This window comes from Macaca mulatta, chromosome 6 (genome assembly GCF_049350105.2).
Source record: "Macaca mulatta isolate MMU2019108-1 chromosome 6, T2T-MMU8v2.0, whole genome shotgun sequence".
Lineage (NCBI taxonomy): Eukaryota > Metazoa > Chordata > Mammalia > Primates > Cercopithecidae > Macaca > Macaca mulatta.
In genome coordinates this window covers 65,041,847-65,065,767 of record NC_133411.1, presented here as the reverse complement: position 1 = coordinate 65,065,767, position 23,921 = coordinate 65,041,847, and the positions used below count along the sequence as shown (strand labels likewise).

Genomic DNA, 23,921 nt, shown 5'->3' with positions numbered 1-23,921 from the left:
TCATAAAGAAAATTAGTCATAACACCATTCCTTAGCAAATTTTACCTCCATTAGGACGTCCAATAGCAGAATCAAAGCCATCTGAAGAGTTGTGTCGTCGACGATTCACATCATAACGATTCTCTGTCCATGCAAAGGTTTCAGAATGCTTCTCAAAATTCAATGACGACTGAAACAAATTATAAAAATACAGGTAAATATTTATGAAACCTAAATATAACTTAAAAACTAGTAATACTCCAACTTATTCCCAATAATTTTAAATGGTTAAGAAACACATATTGCAGTTATTTTCAAGGTTTTTCAAGGTATTTGATAATTGGGTAACTCTATGTATAATGGATTCACCAATGGTCCATTTTCTTCTATCTAATGGAAACAAGCACATGTTCTTAGAGTTCAACATCTTTTTTTCCAAAAAATATAAAAGGTAAAGTGCTATTGTATGGAAAACAAGTTAAAATATGATATGTTTCTTGTATAATGAAACATTAAGTCTGTATCATACATTACCTGATATAAACGTTTTCACTACAGCTCAAAGTTTCCTTCTACATCAGAGAAAAACTGTCAAATCAATCTTCAGTTTTAAGTCCCTTAAATTTATTTCCATATTCCTCTTCCCCAAACCAAGTGTTTTTTTAAAAGATCAAAATAAAAGAATGTACAATAACTATTCCAAAAAATTAGAAACACAGAAAAGTTCTAACAATGTATAAAAGTCACTAGCCCCAAATATATTAATCTACTAATCGGATAAAACCACAATCAAAACTTCCAACAGTTTTTTTTAAAGAATTTAATTTTGGGCCAGGCGTGGTGGCTCACACCCGTAATCTCCAGCACTTTCAGAGGCTGAGGCAAGCGGATCATCTAAGGTTGGGAGTTCGAGACCAGCCTGACCAACATGGAGAAACCCCCGTCTCTACTAAAAATACAAAAAAATTAGCCGGGCATGGTGGCGCATGCTTGTAATCCCAGCTATTCGGGAGGCTGAGGTAAGAGAATCGCTTGAACCCAGGAGGTGAAGGCTGCGGAGAGGGGAGAGGGGAGAGGGGAGAGGGGAGGGGAGAGGGGAGAGGGGAGAGGGGAGGGGAGAGGGGAAAGAGGAGAGGAGAGGGGAGAGGTGAAAGAGGAGAGGAGAGGGGAGAGGGGAGAGGAGAGGGGAGAGGGGAGAGGGGAGAGGGGAAAGGGGAGAGGGGAGAGGAGAGGGGAGAGGAGAGGGGAGAGGAGAGGGGAGAGGGGAGGGGAGAGAGGAGGGGAGAGGGGAGGGGAGAGAGGAGAGGGGAGGGGAGGGGGGAGGGGAGGGGAGAGGGGAGGGGAGAGGGGAGGGGAGAGAGGAGGGGAGAGGGGAGGGGAGAGAGGAGAGGGGAGGGGAGGGGAGAGGGGAGGGGAGAGGGGAGGGGAGAGGGGAGGGGAGAGGGGAGGGGAGAGGGGAGGGGAGAGAGGAGGGGAGAGGGGAGAGGGGAGAGGGGAGAGGAGAGGGGAGAGGGGAGAGAATTTTAACAGGTGGTCTCAGTAATCTAAAAAGAAAATGCATGAAAATTATCAAAAAATGTTTGGTGAAAAAGGCCAGGCATGGTGGTTCACACCTGTAATCCCAGCACTTTGGGGTACCGAGGTGAGCAGATCACCTGAGGTCAGGAGTTCGAGACCAGCCTGGCCAATATAGTGAAACTCCATCTCTACAAAAAATACAAAATTAGCCGTGTGTGGTGGCACACGCCTGTAGTCCCAGCTACTTGGGAGACTGAGTCAGGATAATTGTTTGAACTCGGGAGGCAGAGGTTGCAGTTGCAGTGAGCTGAGATCACACAACTGTACTCCAGCCTGGACGAGACAGAGTGAGACTGTGTCTCAAAAAAAAAAAAAAAAAAAGAAAAAAAGAAAAAGAAATAGAGCTCTGTAAGTCAATATAAATAAGGACAACCCAATGGGGGAAAAATGAGCAAAAAGCCAGTTCTCAAAAACATGAAGAGCCACAAATCACATGAAAACACAGCCAGGTTCTCTTGTAATCAAAATGGAAGATTAGAATGAAGTTGACACTTCTTGCCCATTGGCCAAAATATAATGACAGTAAGGGTTGAGAAGACAGACAACTCTTTTTTTTTTCTTTTTTCTTTTGAGATGGAGTCTCGTTCTGTTGCTCAGGCTGGAGGGCAGTGGCACGATCCTGGCTCACTGCAACCTTCACCTCCTGGGTTCCAGTGATTATCCTGCCTCAGCCTCGTGAGCAGCTGGGATTACAGGCACCCACCACCATGCCCGGTTAATTTTTATAATTTTAGTAGAAACAGGGTTTGGCCATATTGGCCAGGCTGGTCTTCAATTCCTGACTTCAAGTGATCCACCTGCCTTGGCCTCCCAAAGTGCTGAGATTATAGGCGTGAGCCACTGCACCTGGCCCAGACAATTATTTATTACTGGGTTAGAAAACATACACATACATATATGCTTACTTATTTATCTCAGTAGGGAGAGAAATGCACATGTATATCTGTACTTATATTTGTCATCTTTAAAGTCTTTATAGTTTTTTTTAGTCTTGCATGTATTTCAATAGATTTATTCCAGCACCTTACAGTATTTTTAACTTTTTTTGTATTATGCCCCAGAACTGAGCAGATGCCATTTATACTGCAAATATTTTTCCACAGCTTGATTTTTTTTTTTAATTTCCTTTAAAAAAAATTTCCCCCACTGAAATCTGGGTAAAATAAAGAATGGGGGGATCTTTTTCCCCCTTAGAGACAGGATCTATGTTGCCCAAGCCAGACTCGAACTCCTGGCCTCAAATGAAGCTCCTGCCTCAGCCTCCTGAGTAGCTGAGACTGTTCACCACTGTGCCCAGCTTTGAGATACAGATATAGATATAGTTGGTTTTTTTTTTTTTTTTGAGACAGAGTCTCACTCTGTCACCCAGGCTGGAGTGCAATGGTGCAATCTCAGCTCACTGCAACCTCTGTCTCCAAGGTTCAAGTGATTCTCCTGCCTCAGCCTCCCGAGTAGCTGGGACTACAGGCACCCGCCACCACACCTGGCTAATTGTTGTATTTTCAGTAGAGACAGGTTTTCACCATATTGGCCAGGCTGGTCTCGAACTCCCAACCTTGTGATCTGCCCGCCTTGGGTTCTCAAAGTGCTGGGATTACAGGCGTGAGCCACTGCACCAAACCAGCTTTGATTTTCTTAAAAAGACTATATTGGTGGTTTTAATGAAGTATTTAAACATACAAAGAAATAAACAGGCCAAGTGTTTGTTACTATTTTAAATTATATTTTATAAAGCCTTCTTAAGTCTTTGTTGCACTTACAATTCTATCTTGTTTTAGTCTTTTATCTAGCAACTTTATTTCTAGTAACCTTAATTCTTACTTTGTAGCATATCTGTTGGGATTTTATATGGACAGTTACTGTTCATAAATAATACCAATTTTCTATCTTGCTCTTTAGTCCTGTTACCTGTATTTCTTACTCGTACTTTACTGTGCTGGCTATATGTCAGAGTCTTTCAAGAGTCTGGGATTTTATCATCTCTGCAAGTTATGAGCTAGCCTGGATACTGTTTTATGTATGCTGGCAAAAGAAATGAGACAAAAAGACTTTACTACTCATGGCACAGCAAGCAGCATAAGCATGATGTTAGCACTGGTTCTGTACAGCTCCCAAAGACCTCTGGGGCTTGACATGGAGGGGGCCTAGGTGGATGCTGCCGTTGCACTGAGTTTGGCAAATCAACCACATTTATAAAGAGCTTGGTCTTTGTCCCTCAATGTTGCTTACTACAACCAATCAAGAAATGGCCCATGCAAAGTGTAGTCAAGATCTTGCATACAAGCAAGAAGGTGCAGGGGGCTGGGTGCAGTGGCTCATGGCCATAATCCCAGCACTTTGGGAGGTTGAGGCAGGTGGATCACTTGAGGTCAGGAGCTCGAAACCAGCCTGGTCAATACAGTGAAACTCCGACTCTATGAAAAATACAAAAATTAGTCCAGGCGTGGCGGTTCACGCCTGTAATCCCAGTACTTTGGGAGGGTGAGGTGGGCAGATCACCTGAGGTCAGGAGTTCGAGATCAGCCTGGCCAAAATGGTGAAATAGCTCACTAAATACACTAAATTCACTAAAAGTACAAAAATTAGCAGGGTGTGGTGGCGGGTGCCTGTAATCCCAGCTACTCAGGAGGCTGAGGTAGGAGAACTGCTTAAACCTGGGAGGTGGAGGTTGTGGTGAGCCAAGATCGCACCACTGACTCCAGTCTGGGCAACAGAACGAGACTCCATCTCCAAAAGTTAAAGAATAATTTCAGAAGAATACAGGCCGGGCGCGGTGGCTCACGCCTGTAATCCCAGCACTTTGGGATTTTGGGAGGCCAAGGCGGGAGGATCACGAGGTCAGGAGATCGAGACCATACTGGCTGACACGGTAAAACCCTGTCTCTACTAAAAATACAAAAAATGAGCCGGGTGCAGTGGTGGGCGCCTGTAGTCCCAGCTACTTGGGAGGTTGAGGCAGGACAATGGCGTGAACCCAGGAGGCGGAACTTGCAGTGAGCAGAGATTGCGCCACCGCACTCTAGCGTGGGCGACAGAGCAAAACTCTGTCTCAAAAAAATATATATATATATTAGCCAGGCGTGGTGGTGCACACCTGTAATCCCAGTGATTTGGGAGGCTGAAGCATAAGAATTGCCTGAACCCGGGAGGCAGAGGCTGCAGTGACCTGAGATCGCGCCAGTGCACTCTGGCCTGACAGAGCAAGACTCAATCTCCAAAAAAAAAAAAAAAAAAAAAAAAGCAAAAATGCTCAGAGCCCAGGATGAATTGCCTCTCTCAATGATCTACACATCAGCCCTATACATTCTTGGCTGAATCTGAATTTTCCCATCATTATTCCACTGTCAGTAACTCATATTAATCTTCCTGACAGAGACTAGAAGCAAATTAATTTAACTGGTCTTATACAGCATTTCATGAAGTCTATTATCAACATCTCAAGTGAGGTCAGGACCCAGCCAACTGAATAAACCCTGGAAGAAGGAACGCTGGTGAATGTTGGGGACCACCAATAAATAATTTTGCCAGAATATGGTCTATGGCCATGATTATGCATTACAGTTCATTAACAGGAATTTAAACTGACCTGATTGTTGGTGTCACTCTAACAATTACAGGGACAACAAATGGGCCAAAAGTTACCCCTCATTGTCAATAGAGACCTCCTGTATCTCATTCTCTCTCACATAAAAACTAGCCACCCCAAGGGACACAGGTCACTCCAAGATCTGCTGTTAAACTTGATTTGGATTACTGTTAATAGCTTAGTTCAGAAACATGAACGATGTCTCAAAGTAACTGCAGCCTCAGTTGCTACACATGTCATAACTATTCAGGTATCTGGATAAGCATATGAATTGTTATCGATCATAATGAAACAAGGTTGTATGGATCTGAGTGTTCAAATGCAGATTCAGGAGCTGCCATTGATGGCATCAGGAATAGCAGGATAGTTGACTGCCCACGTCCACATGAATTTTTCCAAGTTCAAAGTATGTGGACAGAGGTGGCAAATCTAGCAGTGTGTCAGTGTCAACTCCTCCAGCTACTGTTTGACTCAGGCAGTGATGCTGGTTCAGCGTACAGAGAGGGCATTAATTGTTCACCTTTCTGCACCTCCTTGGGTAACATGTTCCTCAAGTGTTGGGGTATGTTTGCTCTCCTCCACCGCCATGAAATTGGTTAGTCTTGTGTCTAAGCAATCTTAATTCTTACTTTGTAGGATCTGTTGGTTTTTTTTTTTTTTTTATGGACAGTTAATTGTTCACAGACATCAGTTTTCTTTCCTTTTTTTTTTTTTTTTTTTTGAGACGGAGTCTCGCTGTCTCCCAGGCTGGAGTGCAGTGGAGCGATCTCTGCTCACTGCAAGCTCCGCCTCCCGGCTTCACGCCATTCTCCTGCCTCAGCCTCCTGAGTAGCTGGGAGTACAGGCGCCCGCCACCACGCCTGGCTAATTTTTTGTATTTTTAGTAGAGACAGGGTTTCACCATGTTAGCCAGGATGGTCTCGATCTCCTGACCTCGTGATCCATCTGCCTCAGCCTCCTAAAGTGCTGGGATTACAGGTGTAAGCCACTGCTCCCGGCCAAATAATACCAGTTTTCTATCTTCCTTTTTAGTACTACTGTATTTCTTACTCATATTTTACCGTGCTGGCTATATGTCAGTCTTTAAAGTACAAGAGCTGTGACTTCACTTAAGAAAAAAAGAAAATCTCCTACTTGAACCTCGACTTTTCACCTGGGGGGGTAAGATGTTAATGAGATGGGGGCATTTTTATGTAATTTGTAGTGATCCACTGTGTCCCCTACCTTGGTCCTCAATGGATTCTGTAGGGGGAGACTAGGTGAGCAGTTCACTCAAGCAAATGGTCATTGTCTTCATGATCTAGGATGTCAACCCAAGAGAATCTAATAAGTTAGAATTACTTAGATTCCATTTTGGCCACGTTATCACCCTGGGGTATGGCCCGGACTTTACTCTTAGAGGAAAGCAATGTCATGTCCAAGGATGGTCAGGTCATAATCCCAAATTTTAAAACTATAAACTGGGTACGGTGGCTCTTGCCTATAATCCCAGTGCTTTGGGAGGCCAGGAGTTCAAGACCAGTCTTGGCAACATAGCAAGACCCCATCTCTACAAAAAAACTAGCTGGGCATGGTGGTGTGCACCTTTAGTCCCAGCTACTTGGAAGGCTGACTAGAGATGATCACTTGAGGACGGGCACGGTGGCTCATGTCTGTAATCCCAGCACTTTGGGAGGCTGAGGCAGGTGGATCCTCTGAGGTCAGGAGCTCAAGATCAGCCTGACCAATATGGTGAAATCCCGTCTCTACTAAAAATACAAAAATTAGTGGGGCGTGGTGGCGTGTGACTGTAGTCCCAGCTACTTGGGAGGTTGGAACAGAAATGCTTGAACCTGGGAGGCAAAGGTTGCGCCACTGCACTCCAGCCTGGGCAAGAGAGAGAGACTTAGTCTCAAAAAAAAAACAAAAATAAAAAAAAAGAGGATCACTTGTGCCCAGGAGTTCCAGGTTGCACCAAGCTATGATCACGCCACTGTACTCCAGCCTGGGCCATAGTCTGAGACCCTGTCTCTAGAAAAAAAAATTTTAATTAAAAATATAATTTTAAAAATATATATATAATTAAAATGTCTACATTCTCACAATTTCTCATTTATTTTATACCAATTATACCCAGGAAGTGACTATGAAGAGGTTTTAGTTATGCTGTATTCAATGACCAAACAGCCTCACGGAGGTGTGAGGAGGTAAGGAAGGTAGAGTTTTAAGTTGTTTTGAGCTGAATTTTGAGGATGTTCTTCTAGTACTTCACAATACCAGATGTCTATGGATGGTAGAGAGCATGGAATGTCCACTGATTATACTGAATATTGACCCTGCAAGGCATTCTTGAAAAAGTTTCAACCATAGTAAGGTACCATTGATAGCACCAAGAATTGGAGCTCATCTGACAAACTTCTGGCAAGAGTATAAAGAAAATAGTTATAGAGGCCGGGCATGTTGGCTCACACCTGTAATCCCAGCACTTTGGGAGGCCGAGGTGGGAGGATCAGGGGGTCAGGAGACAGAGACCATCCTGGCTAACACAGTGAAACCTGTCTCTACTAAAAACACAAAAAATTAGCTGGGCATGGTGGCACACGAGTGTAGTCCTGGCTACTCAGGAAGCCAAGGCAGGAAAATCACTTGAACCTGGGAGGCAGAGGTTGCAGTGAGCCAAGATCGTGCCACTGCACTCCAGCCTGGGCGACAGAGTGAGACTCCGTCTCGAAAAAAAAAAAAGAAAAAGAAAAAAAGAAAATAGTTACAGATAGCATATGGAGTAAAAATTAGACCACCACAAGGGAAAGAATGTGGCAATATCTAATCAAGTCCCAGCAATTTTACTTCTAACCATAGCTTAGAGTACTGCTATTCATAACGTAGTCCACAGACAGGCAGCATCAGCATCACTTGGAGGTTTATTAGAATTTGGGACCCTACCAAAGACCTACTGAATCAGAAACTTAATTTTAACAAAATCCCAGGTTGTCTTAATACCTATAAAAAGTTTTGAGAAGCAGTAGCCTTAAAAATTCTTACACATATGGACAAGGAGAAATTACAAAAGCATTCAATGCAGTACTGTCATAGCCAAAAGTTATAAACAATCTAAGGCTACATAGACAAACAAAATGTGGTGAGTGGACACAAAATAGAATATTAGTCAACGTTCAAGATAACTACACTAGGCCGGGCGCGGTGGCTCAAGCCTGTAATCCCAGCACTTTGGGAGGCCGAGACGGGCGGATCACGAGGTCAGGAGATCGAGACCATCCTGGCTAACACGGTGAAACCCCGTCTCTACTAAAAAAAATACAAAAAACTAGCCGGGCGAGGTGGCGGGCGCCTGTAGTCCCAGCTACTCGGGAGGCTGAGGCAGGAGAATGCCGTAAACCCGGGAGGCGGAGCTTGCAGTGAGCTGAGATCCGGCCACTGCACTCCAGCCTGGGTGACAGAGCGAGACTCCGTCTCAAAAAAAAAAAAAAAAAAAGAAAAAAAAAAGATAACTACACTAAACCTATAGATATCAACATGAAAAAAATTTCAGACATAATGAATATAAAACATGTAGACATTTAAATAATCATTTATGTAAATTTTAAAACATATAATACTATCTATTGGCATTTACACATATAGTAATAAGAATATGCATTGAGAATACCCGTGGGAAAAAAATTAAAATGGAAACAGGATTGTGAATAGTGGACTCTGTATATGTAATACTCTTATTTCCAAAAAGAAATATAAAGCAAATATAGTGAAATGTTTAAGATATAACTATGTTGAGTGGTAAAATTTTTTTTTTTTGAGACGGAGTCTCGCTCTGTTGCCCAGACTGGAGTGCAGTGGTACGATTCTGGCTCACTGCAATCTCTTCCTCCCGGGTTTGAGTGATTCTCCTGCCTCAGCCTCCTGAGTAGCTGGGATTTACAGGCACGTACCATCATGCCCAGCTAATTTTTGTATTTTTAGTAGAGACAGGGTTTCACCATGTTGGCCAGGCTGCTCTTGAACTCCTGACCTCAGCTGATCCGCCTGCCTCAGCCTCCCAAAGTGCTGGGATTACAGGCATGAGCTACCTACCATACCTGGCCTAAATTTGTTTGTTTGTTTGTTTGAGACAGGGTTTTACTCTGTTGTCCAGCTCTACTAGCACACTCATAGCTCAATGCAGCCTCAAACAACTTCTGGGCTCAAGTGATCCTACTGCCTTAGCCTCCAGAGTAGCTGGGACTACAGGTGCAAGCCACCATGCCTGGCTAATCATTTTTAATTATTTTGTATAGACGAGATCTCATCAGGTTGCCAAGACTAGTCTTGAATTTCTACCCTCAAGCGATCCTCCTACCTCAGCCTCCCAAAGCACTGAGATTACAGAAGCGAACCATTGCACCTGGCCTACTTAATTACCAGGGTGGTTAGTAAGTGTTTACTTACTTCTTTGTACATTTAAATACTTCATTAAAACCTTCTACATAGTGTAGAACTATGTACAACTGGGTACAGTAGTGTGCACCTATAGTCCCAGCTACTCAGGAAGCTGAGGCAGGAGCATCACTCGAGGCCAGGAGTTCAAGACCAGCCAACACAGTGAGACCCTGTCTCTAAGGGGGAAAAATTTTAAGGAAATTTTTAAAATATCAAACAAGCTGTAGAAAAACATTTGCAATATAAATGGCATCTGCTTAGTTCTGGGGTGCCATACGAAAAAAAAATTTTAAATAAAAAATATAGTCAAACATAACCCAATATGAAAGGAGCTATAAGTCACTAAGAAATAGACTACATAAGCAATTCTGAGAAAAAATTTCTAACATAAAAATATGCTCAATCGTAATTAAGTGATGCAAATCAAAACAAAGTATTATCTTTTCATCTAATTTCACAAAAACGTAAAAATGAAAACATCCAGTATCTCCGAGACTGAAAAGCTGCCTCCCTTCCCATAAAACTGTAACAGGATTATAAGTAGATGAGAACTTTTTGGAGAGGAGTTAGGCATTATCTACCAAAATGTACACACCTTCTGACCCAGCAATTCTGCTAGAAATTTACCTTACCATTATATTCAAGAAATGCCCAGGTATTTCTACAGTCTAATCCATTAATAGGTAATTACATAATTCACGTAGATCCACTCAACAAAAGTTTATACAGCCAAAAGAGATGAATTTCCTATGACTGACTATAGAAAGATACTAGAGATGGTATCCTTGAAAAAAAGGGAAAAAACAATTATTTCATGTTTCTCCAAACTGGGATAAAAATATATTTTGGTGTATGCATAAAAGTATCCTAGTATTTCTCTTCTGAAACCTAGTCTACTATCCTAATAATCACGAAAAGAAAGTTATTAAACGGATGAATTTTAAAGTCTGATACATACGGCTTCCTATTCCAGCTCTAGTACGTCTCAGCAAATTAATCTCAACCTGAGTTCCCTCATCTGTAAATGGTGGGGCAGGGGGAGATAAGAGTGTCTACCATCTTAAGATTTTTGTTACCTTTATATAAAGTGTTTTATTACAACAAGTAAAGCAGAGCCCATCTCCATCCATTTCCTCTTACACTGCCTTTCTTTCTGGACTGTTTTTAAAAATAGTTTTAAGGCCAGGTACAGTCGCTCAAGCCTATAATCCCAGCACTGATTTCAAGACCAGCCTGGGCAACATAGTGAGACCCTGTCTCTAGAAAAATTAAAAAAATAAAAATAAAAATAAAAAAATTTTTAAAAAAGTTTCATTTAAAATTTTCTCTAAATCCCAGAATACCTAAATAAACAATAAACCAAAAAATCTACACAGTAAACCTTCTCCATAGAAGTTTCAATGAACTCTGCCTATGTGCCTTCAGAACAGCAAAAATCAAAATAAAAGTTTCAATGAACTCGACTAGCAGTCTGATTGAATTTTCTGATCCTTTCAGCCTAAAAGTATAAATAGCCTACATTTTCATCGCAAGCTGACATTGCTTACGTTGTCAAAGGAAAGTTTTGGTACAGTAATACTAATCTTTTTAACACTGCCATAAAAGAATCAAAAAATATTACTATTATACACGTTATAGAGATAACTACAGATTATTGGATACAGATATGAAAATGTATTCATCATAGTAAAGTTCTACCATAACACATTTATTTTGTTTAAAAAGAAAAAAATTCTCCAACTTTGTTTCTATTTCATACCATTCATCTACCCTTTTAATACCACAGCCCTGAAATCTTTCATCAAACAATTACGAAGATACAGCATCCTGTTTACAGGGATTATTTTGTCATCCTTCCTAGCATAACAAACAGAATTTGCTAGTTATCTAAATTTTTCAGTATCTGTTCAACATTCATTCAGTAATACTTTCAAACTGCTGGTCAGGACCTATTAACAAATGATGAGATCAGTCACAATTAGCATTTTTTAATGGAATTTTTAAAAAACCAGAAAACTACAGAAGAAAACATTAGTGTACCATAGATATATGAAATTTATTTGTTATTATCTATGTGGAAATGAAAAGAGTGTGTAAAATATCCTTCTCACTACAGGTCACAACTAACACTCCAAAAGTCACTGCCCTAAATAAGAGAGTTATACTCAGCCACATGCAGTTTAAATTTTTACCACATGATGGGGCTAAAGTTCTACACATTTCAAAACTACTGCCACACAGTTCTGAAAACATTTTTACCCTTAATTCAAATCTTCATGTCATCTTTTCAAACAAAAAATAAATACTGTCATTTAATTTAAATAGAGAATGCAATACTAAATGTATGTTCCACTTACTCAGAACAATATTAAAAAGAGAAAAATGATGTGGGTAAACAAAAGACAATGGCAGAAAACAAGAGGTTAATTACAAATAGAATTCATAAATGAGGATCTGACAGAGGGAAGAATAAGACAGAAAAGGTATAATAAAAGTATCACTAGAAGGTATTTTGTTTGTCAAAACCACTATAGGCAAAGAAACAAATCTCAAATACTGCTGGGTGAGAGTTTAAATTGGGTGGGGTGCAGTGGCTCATGCCTGTAATCCCAGCACTTTGGGAGGCCAAGTCAGGTGGATCACCTGAGGTCAGGAGTTTGAGGCCAGCCTGGACAATATGGTGAAACCCCATCTCCACTAAAAATACAAAAATCAGGTGGGTGTGTTGGCAGGAACCTATAATCCCAACTACTCAGGAGGCTGAGGCAGGAGAATCGTTTGAACCCGGGAGGCGGGGGTTGCAGTGAGCAGAGATCACACGACTGCATTCCAGCTTGGGTGACAGAGTGAGACTCCATCTCAAAAAAAAAAAAAAAAACAAGTTTAAATTGTCAACTATTTTCTAAAGCTAATTTTCAATTAGAAGAATTCAGAATTTAGAATTGGCATTCCAAATTCTAAAAATCAAAATCATCATCATTATGAGGGCCTATACAAATTAATCCAGAGTCACGTCCCAAAAAGCATTAAGAATTTCAAGGCCGGGCGCGGTGGCTCACGCCTGTAATCCCAGCACTTTGGGAGGCCGAGGCGGGCGGATCACAAGGTCAGGAGATCGAGACCACGGTGAAACCCCGTCTCTACTAAAAATACAAAAAATTAGCCGGGCGCGGTTGTGGGCGCCTGTAGTCCCAGCTACTCGGGAGGCTGAGGCAGGAGAATGGCGTGAACCCGGGAGGCGGAGCTTGCAGTGAGCCGAGATCGCGCCACTGCACTCCAGCCTGGGCGACAGAGCGAGACTCCGTCTCAAAAAAAAAAAAAAAAAAAAAAAAGAATTTCAATGCATGATAACAATTATCAGCCAGGCTCAATGGCTCACATCTGTAATCACATTTTGGGAGGCTAAGACGGAAGGATCTCCTGAGTTCAGCAGTTCAAGACCAGCCTGGGCGAGATAGTGAGACCCTGTCTCTATTTTTTTAATTTTTTAAAGTGCCAATCTTAACTTCAAGTTAACATTTAAATGAAGACAAAAAATATTTACAAGTTTTTTTTTTTAATGTTTTGTTTATTCCAGATTTTTTTTTTTTTTTTTGAGACAGGGTCTCACTCTTGTTGCCCAGGCTGGAGTGCAATGGCACGATCTCAGCTCACCACAACCTCCACCTTCCGGGTTCAAGCGATTCTTCTGCCTGAAGCCTCCCAAGTAGCTAGGATTACAGGCATGTGTAGATTACAGGCATCTGTCACCCAGGCTGGAGTGTAGTGGTGGGATCTGGGCTCACTGCAACCTCTGCCTCCCGGGTTCAAGTGATTCTCCTCCCTCAGCCTCCTGAGTAGCTGGGACTACAGGTACGTGCTACCACACTCGGCCAATTTTTGTATTTTTAGTAGAGACGGGGTTTCACCATGTTGGCCAGGCTGGTCTCGAACTCCTGACCTCAGGTGAACCACTAGCCTTGGCCTCCTAAAATGCTGAGATTATAGGCGTGAGCCACCACACCCGGCCTCAAGTCCCTTTTTTACAGTCAATGAAATTTTTACTCATTTTACAGAATTCCAAAATGAGTCCTATAGAAAGACCGCAGAATAGCAGATGCATCCTGGATTCCAATCTAGGCTCACACTAATCAGCAATGTGAAGGCAATTCAACTAACCTTCCAAAATCTGTATAAGGTTTAGATGATCACTAAGATCCATCTTCAAACCCCAAAATTACAATCTATAGGAAAATTCTGTAATTTCAATGTATCTTTTTCAACACATATGGCAAATTTATTAAGACCTGGTAAGTCCTTATGGGAGAAGAAAATTCCAAATTATAAAATTGTTTCCGGGCCGAGTGTGGTGGCTCATGCCTGTTACCCAGCACTCTGGAAGGTAGAGGCAGGCGGATCACTTGAGGTGAAACCAAGTTATCAGGTCCCTGTGATAACTCAAGTTTATGTTAATGGTCACTTAGACTGGGGACCCCCAACAGTCTCAGCATAGGGCAACAGCAAAAATCAAGTGATTAGAGAGTATGAACTTTCAGCCCCACCCACAGACCAACAATTGCTGAACACATGAAACTGCTGGGAGGGTAGTATACCCAGACAGGACATCGAAGCTCCACACACCACCTCTCCATACCTCACCATTATCAATCTATTCACCTGTATCCTTTATAATAAATCAGCAAATGTGTTCCCCTGAATTCTTTGAGCCATCCTAGGAAATGGTTCAGACCCGACGGGGGTGGTTGCAGAAACCCTGCTTTGTAACCAGTGAGAAGTACTGGTGACTGGGACTGGCTATTGGCATCTGAAGTGAAGGCAGTCTTGTGGGACTGAACACTCAACCTGTGGGATCTGACACTATCCCAAGCAGACAGTGTCAGAACTGAAATGCATTATAGGATACCCAGGTAGTGTCTGCTAGAAAACTGCTTTGAGGGGGAGAATCCAAAATATGTGGTTATAGAAGTGTTCTGTGTTGAGAGTAGAAAGGAAAAATAGTTTTTTGTTTTGTTTTGTTTTGTTTTACACAGATCTTATAGTCTAGAAAAGCCATAACACCTAAAGGAATTACTTTCCATCAAAATGAACACAACTTGGCTGAACCAAAAGTATACATTACTATAAAAAATTTCATAAGTGATAAGAAATTAACTAGTATTCATGAGAAAGGTATTTTTAAATAAACTCTTAAATCTGTGTGAAAATTTTCATTTATTTATTTACTTTTGTAGAGAGGCAGGGTTTCACCATGTTGCCCAGGCTGCTCTCAAACTCCTGGCCTCAAGAGATTCTCCAGCCTCAGCGCCCCCATAGTGCTGGGATTACAGGTGTGAGCCACCACGTCTGGCCCAAGAGAATCAACGTGCTTTTTCTGAAAATGGTTATATTCTTAATTATACCAGCTCTTTGCATTTGCATTGTCTCATTATTTAGAGGCAAGTATTTAGACAGTTACAGGTGGATCTTTGACCACTTACAGTTTTGTGTGTGTGTGTGTGTGTGTGTGTGTGTGTGTTTTGAGACAGCATTTCACTGTTCTTGCCCAGGCTGGAGTGCAACGGCACAACCTCCGTCTCCCAGTTCAAGCGATTCTCAGCCTGGATTAAGGCATGCAACACCAAACCCTGCTAATTTTGTATTTTTAGTAAAGACGGGGTTTCTCCATGTTGGTCAGATTGCTCTCAAACTCCTGACCTCAGGTGATCCACCTGCCTCAGCCTCCCAAAGTGCTGGGATTGTAGGCGTGAGCCACTGCACCCGGGCCGTAGTTGTTTTATGTCTACACACTAGATCGTGCTGGAAGAAAGGCCCATCAAAAAGCTCCCCTAACAAAATAACTTGACCAAAAAAATTGTATTATGACTTTTTGTCAGAATATGCCGCTATTTTCCACTTTGCAGACTATTAAATCACTATCTTTTTTTTACATAATCTATCAAAAAAGCCCATTTCTAGCATCTGCTTCAAAAATTTATTCTTAGCACATCTTAAAAACAGACAATTTTAATAATTTGCAATCTCCTTGAATGTCTGTAAATGTATCTGTAAAAAACTATTCTATTTTTATTTATATAAGTTAAATGAACATTCCTTAGTGAGTCCTAATGTATAATGATATTGCAAAGTTCACATTATTCCTGAAATTTTAGTCATGAGCCATTCGAAAGTCGTATTTATGTGGGGGAAAAAAAGGGTTCCAGATATACGAAAAGGCTTTCAAAAAATGTTTATAAGGAAAAAGCAGGTTATCAGAAGAATAGTACAGAAACACAAAGTTTTCAGATTTTCTTGAATAAATGTTTCTTCATTTGCTATGTGCCCTTAGAATAATTTTCACACTTTTAGTGTTTTGTTTTGTTTTGTTTTTAAGACAGAGTCTCGCTCCTTCACCCAGGCTGGACTGCAGTGGCGCGATCTCAGCTCCCTGCAACCTCATGCCACCCCACCTGGCTAATTTTTGTATTTTTAGTAGAGACGGGGTTTGGCCATGTTAGCTAGGCTGGTCTTGAATTCTTGACCTCAAGTGATCTGCCCGCCTGTGCCTCCCAAAGTGCTGGGATTACAGGTGTGAGCCACCACACCCAGCCACAGTGTTTTGTTTTTTAATTGTTTTTCCCAGTTATACTTGTTCAAACTAAAACTCAATTATTTAAGAGTCCGCAGCACTTGAGCTGCAACCAACTACCCCTCCTGCATCCAATCTGGGCAGCTATAATCAAGAGAAGACAGGTTTCTTCCCCCGTCTCATCTCCTAAACAAGGGGTACACCTTACTGGGAGAGGCAGACTGCCAACATTTCTCACCCGCTCCAACTCGAATTGAAGAAGTTAAATTCCTGATAACTCCAGTCAAGAAATCTGAGGCTCCTTTATTCCACCCAACCCCCACTCACAGAATGAAGGCTCTAACCCAGGTTCATCAGCCCAAGAAAACTGAGCCCTAATTGCTCTTGCTCCAGCTATCTAACAGGGCAGTAGTTTCACTCTGGAAAAACAAATGGAGAAGATTCAGGCTATTGCTCCACCTAGCATGAGGAGTAATGACTCAAAGATTTTGCCAAGGGTAAGAAGCAATCTCTCAAAGGAACTAACTTTATTCAACACTAACAGCCCTCTCAGAAACAATGGAGATACTGGTAGTAATAAGAGGCTGGTAGCTCCTCTCCATGAAGAGCAATAAGCTGAATCACAGGCCAGTTAGTTCTGAATGAATCTGAGAAAGAGATACGTTAAGGAGAGCCCTACTACGGTCAGAACCAACCTCAGGAGGCTGGGCCTCAAAACTACACCTGCCATAACTAAATTGGATCAGAGCATGGATCATAATGTAGGCCCCCACAGGCATTAATGAAAACAATAGAGCAATTAGCTGGGAATTAATGGAGCCTGACAGATGGGTTTGATACCAAATGAGACAAACAGTTTTACAGAAAGATGGGGAAAGACAGAGAACTCAGATAAATCGTCCTCATCCCAAAGTGACTGTGCACAAACGCTTTTCTCTGCACCTCAATGATTTTACTTTCCCTCATAGAAAAAGGAGATCAATATTTAAAATGAGTACAGCAGGGACTAAGAATAATTCTAAATCACCACATTCATGGAATTATGAACAAATTACATAATGTTCAGAAAAGCACTTTGCAAACTGAAGTACACCATGTCTGGTGGGTATCATTATGAACAAGTCAACCTATGTAACAGTAAAAAACAGTATAGAAAAAGATGCTCTGTTCAACATATCTGACTAGTAAGAATTAAAATTTTTGAAACTGATTACTACAAAAGACAACTTTGAAATAAATGGCTTAGTGTGCTGATGGTATAATAAAAACTGACTTGTTAACTAATAGAACAGGCAGGGCATGGTGGCGCATGCCTGTAATCCCAGCAATTTGGGAGACCGAGGCAGGCAGACCACTTGACGTCAGGCATTAGAGACCATCCTAGCGAACATGGCAAAAACCTCACCTCTACTATTAATAAAAATATAGAAATTAGTCAGGCATAGTGACCCACCCTTGTAATCCCAAATACTCAGGAGGCTGAGGCAGAAGAATCGCTTGAACCCAGGAAGCGTAGGCTACAATAAGCCAAGATCATGCCACTGCAATCCAGCCTGGGTGACAGAGCAACGCTCCGTCTCAAAAAAAAAAAAAAAAAAAAATTAATACAGCCAACAAATTAGATAACTTAGATGGTAATATAAATGTTTTGGGTTTTTGTTTTTGTTTAGTTTTGAGACAGTTTTGCTCTTGTTGCCCAGGCTGGAATGCAATGGTGCGATCTTGGCTCACCACAACCTCCACCTCCTGGGTTCAAGCAATTCTCCTGCCACAGTCTCTTGAGTAAATGGGATTACAGGCATGCACTACCACGCCTAGCTAATTTTGTATTTTCAGTAGAGACAGGGTTTCTCCATGTTGGTCAGGCTGGTCTCGAACTCCCGACCTCAGGTGATCCACCCACCTCGGCCTCCCAAAGTGCTGAGATTACAAGGGGTGAGCCACCATGCCCGGCCACAAATGTACTTCTCTGCAAAGATATTATTACTTCTCCATGACTTAATTACATTTGTGTAAAAAACGAATGCAAGAGAAGCAGACAGAAAGAGAGATGCAGAAAGAATACCTTTGTTGATGATGGTGGAGTAGGGAAATTAAGCCAGGCTGGAGCAAAGTCATGCTGCGCCATTTAGGTCCAGTCTCTCCAACTCAGTGAAACAAGGCTTCAACACCTCATGGCAAGTCCCTGTCATATAAAAATGGAAGGAATTAGACCTGCAGCTCCTGGCCAAAATTTATCGCCTTTATATTACAATGATCTTACTACTTACTACTATAGGATTCTATTTATAATGAAAATCCAGAAAAGACAAAACTATGGTGATAGAAAATAGATCAACTTGGAAGGGGGATGACTGCAAGAAACAAGAGGGAATTTTCTGGGTAACTGAGTATTATCTTGATTACGGTGGTTATTACTACAGTACACATTTGTCAAACCTCAAATTATAAACTTAAAACTGATTTTTTCATAAAGTATACCTCAGTATAGCTTTTTAAAAAAAATCAAATAGATAACTAGACATCAAGTGTTTCCTGACATAACCCAAAATGAAATACGGAGTACCATCTATGACACAGTCTTGTGCCCACCTAAAATAAAATTAGAAATCTGATTTAACTACCAATTAGCAGGACATTCAAGATGGAGAACAAGTTAAAGGACATCTGGGGGAAGTAATAAGTCAAATCCAGATCATGGGATAATTTAAAGGTTAAATGAGCTGGTTTCTACAACAAACAGTGGCTTTTAATGGGCAGATGAACTAAGAATCCTTTATGTGAACAAATCAACCTTAAAAAAAAAGAAAGAAAATTATGAAACAATCAAAACTTTGAACACAAGCTGGATATTATTAAATGGCACTAACGAATAATCACTTTAGATGTGATAATGGTATGGTGGTTATGTTTTAGAAGGAAGACAGGCCAGGCGCAGTGGCTCATGCCTGTCATCCCAGCACTCTGGGAAGCCAAGGTGGGAGATCACCTGAAGTCAGGAGTTCGGAACCAGCCTAGACAACATGGTGAAACCCCATCTCTACTAAAATAAAAAATTAGCTGGGCATGATGGCGGGTGCCTGTAATCCTAGCTACTTGAGAGGCTGAGGCGGAAAAATCACTTGAACCTGGGAGGCAGAGGTTGCAGTGAGCTGAGATCACGCCACTGCACTCCAGCCTGGGCAACAGAGCAAGGCTCCCTCTCAAAATAATAATAAAAAAGACATATACTCAAATCTTTACAACTAAATTGATGATACATCTGGACTGTTTTTAAACCAGGGAATGGGCCTGGCACAGTGGCTCACGTCTATAATCCCACCACTTTGTGGTGCTGAGGTGGGCAGGTGGATCACTTGAGGTCAGGAGTTCAAGACCAGCCTGGCCAGCATAGAGAAACCTGTCTCTACCAAAAATACAAAAAAAAAATTAGCCAGGTGTGGTGGCATGCGCCTGTAATCCCAGCTGCTCAGGAGGCTGAGGCAAGAGAATTGCTTGAACCTGGCCCGGGAGATAGAGATTGCAGTGAGCCGAGACAGTCACTGCACTCCAGCCTGTGCAACAAAAGCAAAACTGTCTCAAAAAAGAAAAGAAAAGAAAGGTTAAGAGTAACCAGATATAAAAAGCAAATACAACTAGTTAAAACTGACAATGTAAGTGAAAATGTTTAAATGCTCATATTGGCTGAGGGAGAAAAACTCTGATACAACTTGAAAACCTTAAGAGGAATTCCAATAAAACACTCATGAAACAAAATACAGGTTTTGAGACTGTCTAACCAAAATATAGTGCACATCACAAAAATCCAGGTATTCAGAATCCTATTTATTTCTATTTGCATTAAATTTCAAAGTCTTGGGGAATAACAATGAAAACTAACGTGTTTTAAAATTTATAAAAGATTTTTTCTTTTAACATGAAGTTAAATGCTAAATGGTGCTTTGTGATACACACTTTTCCAACAACTCTGTTGAAAACTCTTAAAATTGTAGTTTCAGTAACTCAGTGGGAATGAAAAGCTTGTACCAAATAAAAATTCGTAAGAAACTTCAGAGAACTGAACCAAAAACTGGCAGGGCTCACGCCTACAAAAAAATTTTAAAAATAGCTGAGTGTGGTGGTCTATGCCTGTAGTTTCAGCTACTAGGGAGCCTGAGGGAAGAGGATTGCTTGAGACCAGAAGTTTGAGGCTGCAGTGAGCTATGATCATGCCACTGTACTTCAGCCCAGGTGACAGAGAAGATCCTATCTTAAAAAATAGAAGTTAACTCATGTTCTGAAAAAAGCTTTAAAAAAAAAAAAAAAAGCAGTATTGTTATGGCAGTTACACAAGTATATAAAGGTTAATTAAAGTTTCACAAGTTCCACACCACTCATCTTAACTGCATTGTGCCATCTGATTTTGTCTCATCTTCCTTTCCCTGTGTATGTTATGGGTTGAACTGTGTCCCCCCAACCAATAAGACGTATGTTGAAGTCATAGCCCCCAATACCTTAAATGTAGCAATATTTGAAGATAAGGTCTTTAAAGAAGTGACTAACTGCAAATGAGGCAATTAGAGTGGGTTCTATTCCTACAAGACTGTGCCCTTTTAAGAAATTTGGACACATGCACAGATAAAAGGACCATGTGAAGAGGCAGCAAGCAGACAGTCATTTGCAAACCAAGGAGAGAGGTCTCAGAAGCAATCAACCCTCTGCTGATGCCTCTATCCTGAACTTAGAACTCCCAAAACTGAGAAAATAATTTTCTGTTGTTTAAGCCACCCAGTCTGCAGTATGCCCTAGTAAACTAATGGCAGCCGTAGTAAACTAATACAAACAACTTTAGAAATAGACCAACTAAAATGTTTATGTATTATTTCCTTTACACATACACAACCACCAAGTACATACAGAAGACAACTACCCTCCCCCACAAAAAAGGCAAATCAACAGTCCTACTAACAATCCAGGAGTCAGCATTCCACAACTCATTAGAAATCTTCCACTGGCCCCCCACTGGTAAATTTGACTGGCTTAAGAAAAAACTATTTTTTAAGAAATCTACTGGATTCTGTTATATGTGAAGGTCCCACGTGGACATAAAGAGTTTAAGATACACAAACAGGTCTGGCACGGTAGATCCCGCCTGTAATACCAGCACTTTGGGAGGCCGAGACGGGCAGATCATGAGGTCAGGAGATCAAGACCATCCTGGCTAACATGGTGAAACCCCATCTCTACTAAAAATACAAAAAAATTAGCCGGGCGTGGTGGTGAGCGCCCGTAGTCCCAGCTACTCCAGCGGCCGAGGCAGGAGAATGGAGTGAACCTGGGAGGCGGAGCTTGCAGTGAACCGAGATTGCGCCACTGCACTCCAGCCTGGGCTACAGAGCGGGGCTACAGAGCAAGACTCCGTCTCAAAAAAAAAAAAAAAAAAAAAAAAAAAAAAAAAAAAGATACACAAACACTGCTAGTATGAAAACCCTAATTTTTTTTTCTCTGTCACCAAATTTACAATTTATTCACGACATCCATGTAGAATACAAATTTCCCCAGGAGAAAGCTGGTTCTGAAAAAAATAAAACCTAAGTGTACATCTTTAAGTGCACATGCCTGACTTTAATTTTTTAAAAAAGATTATTCTTCAGACTGAAAAATAATACACTTTGGCAAAAAATACACAAATAGATGAAACTTTTTCTCTTTTTTGTTATGTTTTATTTCTGACCCTACCAAATTTGTGCTGTTTTCAAAGAAAAACTTACTCAAATTGATTCCGTCAGAATAACAAACTTAGTCTTTAAAATGATTTCAGAAAACTTTAAGCTTTAAAATCACAAAGACCATCAAAAACACCCAAAATCAACCAATAGCTAAGGAATTCTAACTACAACCAGAGTAGAGTAAAAATCCTCAACAAAATACCAGTAAACCAAATCTAGCAGCATATAAAAAGGATCAAACACCGTACAAAGTAGTATTTTCCCAGGAATGCAAGAGTGACTCAACATACAAAAATCAATCAAAAATACACCACACTAATAACATGAAAGAAAAATACCAAATGATCATCTTAATTGATGCAGAAAAAGCATTTGACAAAATCTAGCACCCTTTAATTATAAAAATACTCGACAAACTGGAAACAAGAAGGAAACTTGCTCAACCTGATAAACAGCATCTATTAAAAAAAAACCCACAGCAAAGCATCCTCAACTGTGAAAGACTGAAAGCTTTCCCCTTAAGATCAGGAACAAGACAAGAATGCCCTGCTTTCACAAGCTCTATTCAACACTGTAGCAGATGTTCTAACCATAGTAACTAGGCAAGAAGAGAAATGAAAGCCATCCTGAGCCAGCACAGTGCAAAGCACCTTTAGTCCCAGATACGTGGGAGCCTGGGACAGGAGAAGTGCTAGAGCCCCGCAGTTCGAGGCTGTAGAGTGCTATAACGGCACCTGTGAAAAGCACTACACTGCAGCCTGGGGAACATAGTGAGACAGTGCAAATTTTTTTAAAAGCATCCAAATTGGAAGGAAGAAGTAAAATTATTCCTATTCACACATTACATGATCTTATACAAATTCTAAAGAGTCCAAAAAATATGTATTAGAGCTAATTAAATTCAGAAAACCTGCAAGATACAAGACCAACACACAAAAACAGCTGTGTGTATATACACTATTAACAATCCAAAAAAGAAATTAAGAAAACTCAATTTGCAGTAAAATCCAAAAGCATAAAATACCTATAATAAACATAATGAAGAAAATGTAACACTTGTACACCAAAAACTATTAAGACAATGCTGAAAGAAATGTTAAAAGACCTAAACAGAAAGACATTCCTGGCCGGGCACAGTGGCTCAAGCCTGTAATCCCAGCACTTTGGGAGGCTGAGGCAGGTGGGTCACGTGAGATCAGGAGTTTGAGACAAGGCTGACCAACATGGTGAAACCCCATCTCTACTAAAAAAAACAAACAAACAAAAAAATTAGCTGGGTGTGGACGCAGGCGCCTGTAATCCCAGCTACTTGGAAGGCTGAGGTAGGAGAATCGCTAGAACCCAGGAGGCGGCGGTTGCAGTGAGCCGAGATCACGCCATTGCACTCCAGCCTGGGAGACAGAGCGAGACTCTGCGTCTCAAAAAAAAAAAAGAAAAAGAAAAAGACAAGACAGACAGCCCTGAGGAATGGGAAACTTAACATTGTTAAGACAGCAATACTACCCAATCATCATCTACAGATTCAACGCAATCTCTATTAAAATTCCAACACTCAGCCAGGCACAGTGGTTCACGCCTATAATCCCAGCACTTTGGGAGGACGAGGGGAGGAGACTGCTTGAGCTCAGTGGCTCAGAACCAGCCTGGGCAACATGGCAAACCTCGTCTCTACCAAAAATAAAAAAATTAGCCAGGCATGGTGGCTCGTACCTGTGGTCCCAGCTACTTCGGACAATGAGGCGGAAGGATCGCTTGAGCCCGGAAGCAGAGGATGCAGTGAGCCAAGATCACACCACTGCACTCTAGCCTGAGCGACAAAGTGAGACCCTATTGATACGGAAGGAGGAAAGGAAGTGCTGGGAAGAAAAGGGCATGATCCCTGGCTAGGGCTCCACCTCCATGAGATCCCTGGCTAGGGCTTCACCCCCCTGAGAAAGAGTAAGACCACATTGATATGGAAGTGGGCAGACAAGTGCTGGAAAGGGAAGGGCATGGTCCCTTGCTAGGGCTCCATCCCCGGGTCTGTGCCCACGGCATTTCTGTTTTCCTGCCCAAATGCTGCATTTCCCAAGACCACTCTGCCAGTCACACC

At 41.4% G+C, this 23,921-nt stretch overlaps 1 protein-coding gene across 18 annotated transcripts in view; it reads right to left on the bottom strand.

Moving 5' to 3' along the window:
• GPBP1 (GC-rich promoter binding protein 1) overlaps nucleotides 1-23,921 on the bottom strand; it is an 86,973-nt gene that overhangs the window by 31,826 nt on the left and 31,226 nt on the right. For 12 of the 18 annotated variants that reach the window (XM_078004751.1, XM_078004755.1, XM_015140088.3 and 9 more), the window contains exons 3-4: nucleotides 18,187-18,306; nucleotides 46-169 (exon numbers count right to left, since the gene is read on the bottom strand). In XM_078004751.1, the coding sequence (XP_077860877.1) occupies nucleotides 46-169; nucleotides 18,187-18,249 (187 nt within the window). In that variant the 5' untranslated portion in view covers nucleotides 18,250-18,306. The remainder of the gene's footprint in view (nucleotides 1-45; nucleotides 170-18,186; nucleotides 18,307-23,921) is intronic. The other 6 variants (XM_078004760.1, XM_078004759.1, XM_078004758.1 and 3 more) reach the window with 1 other exon arrangement.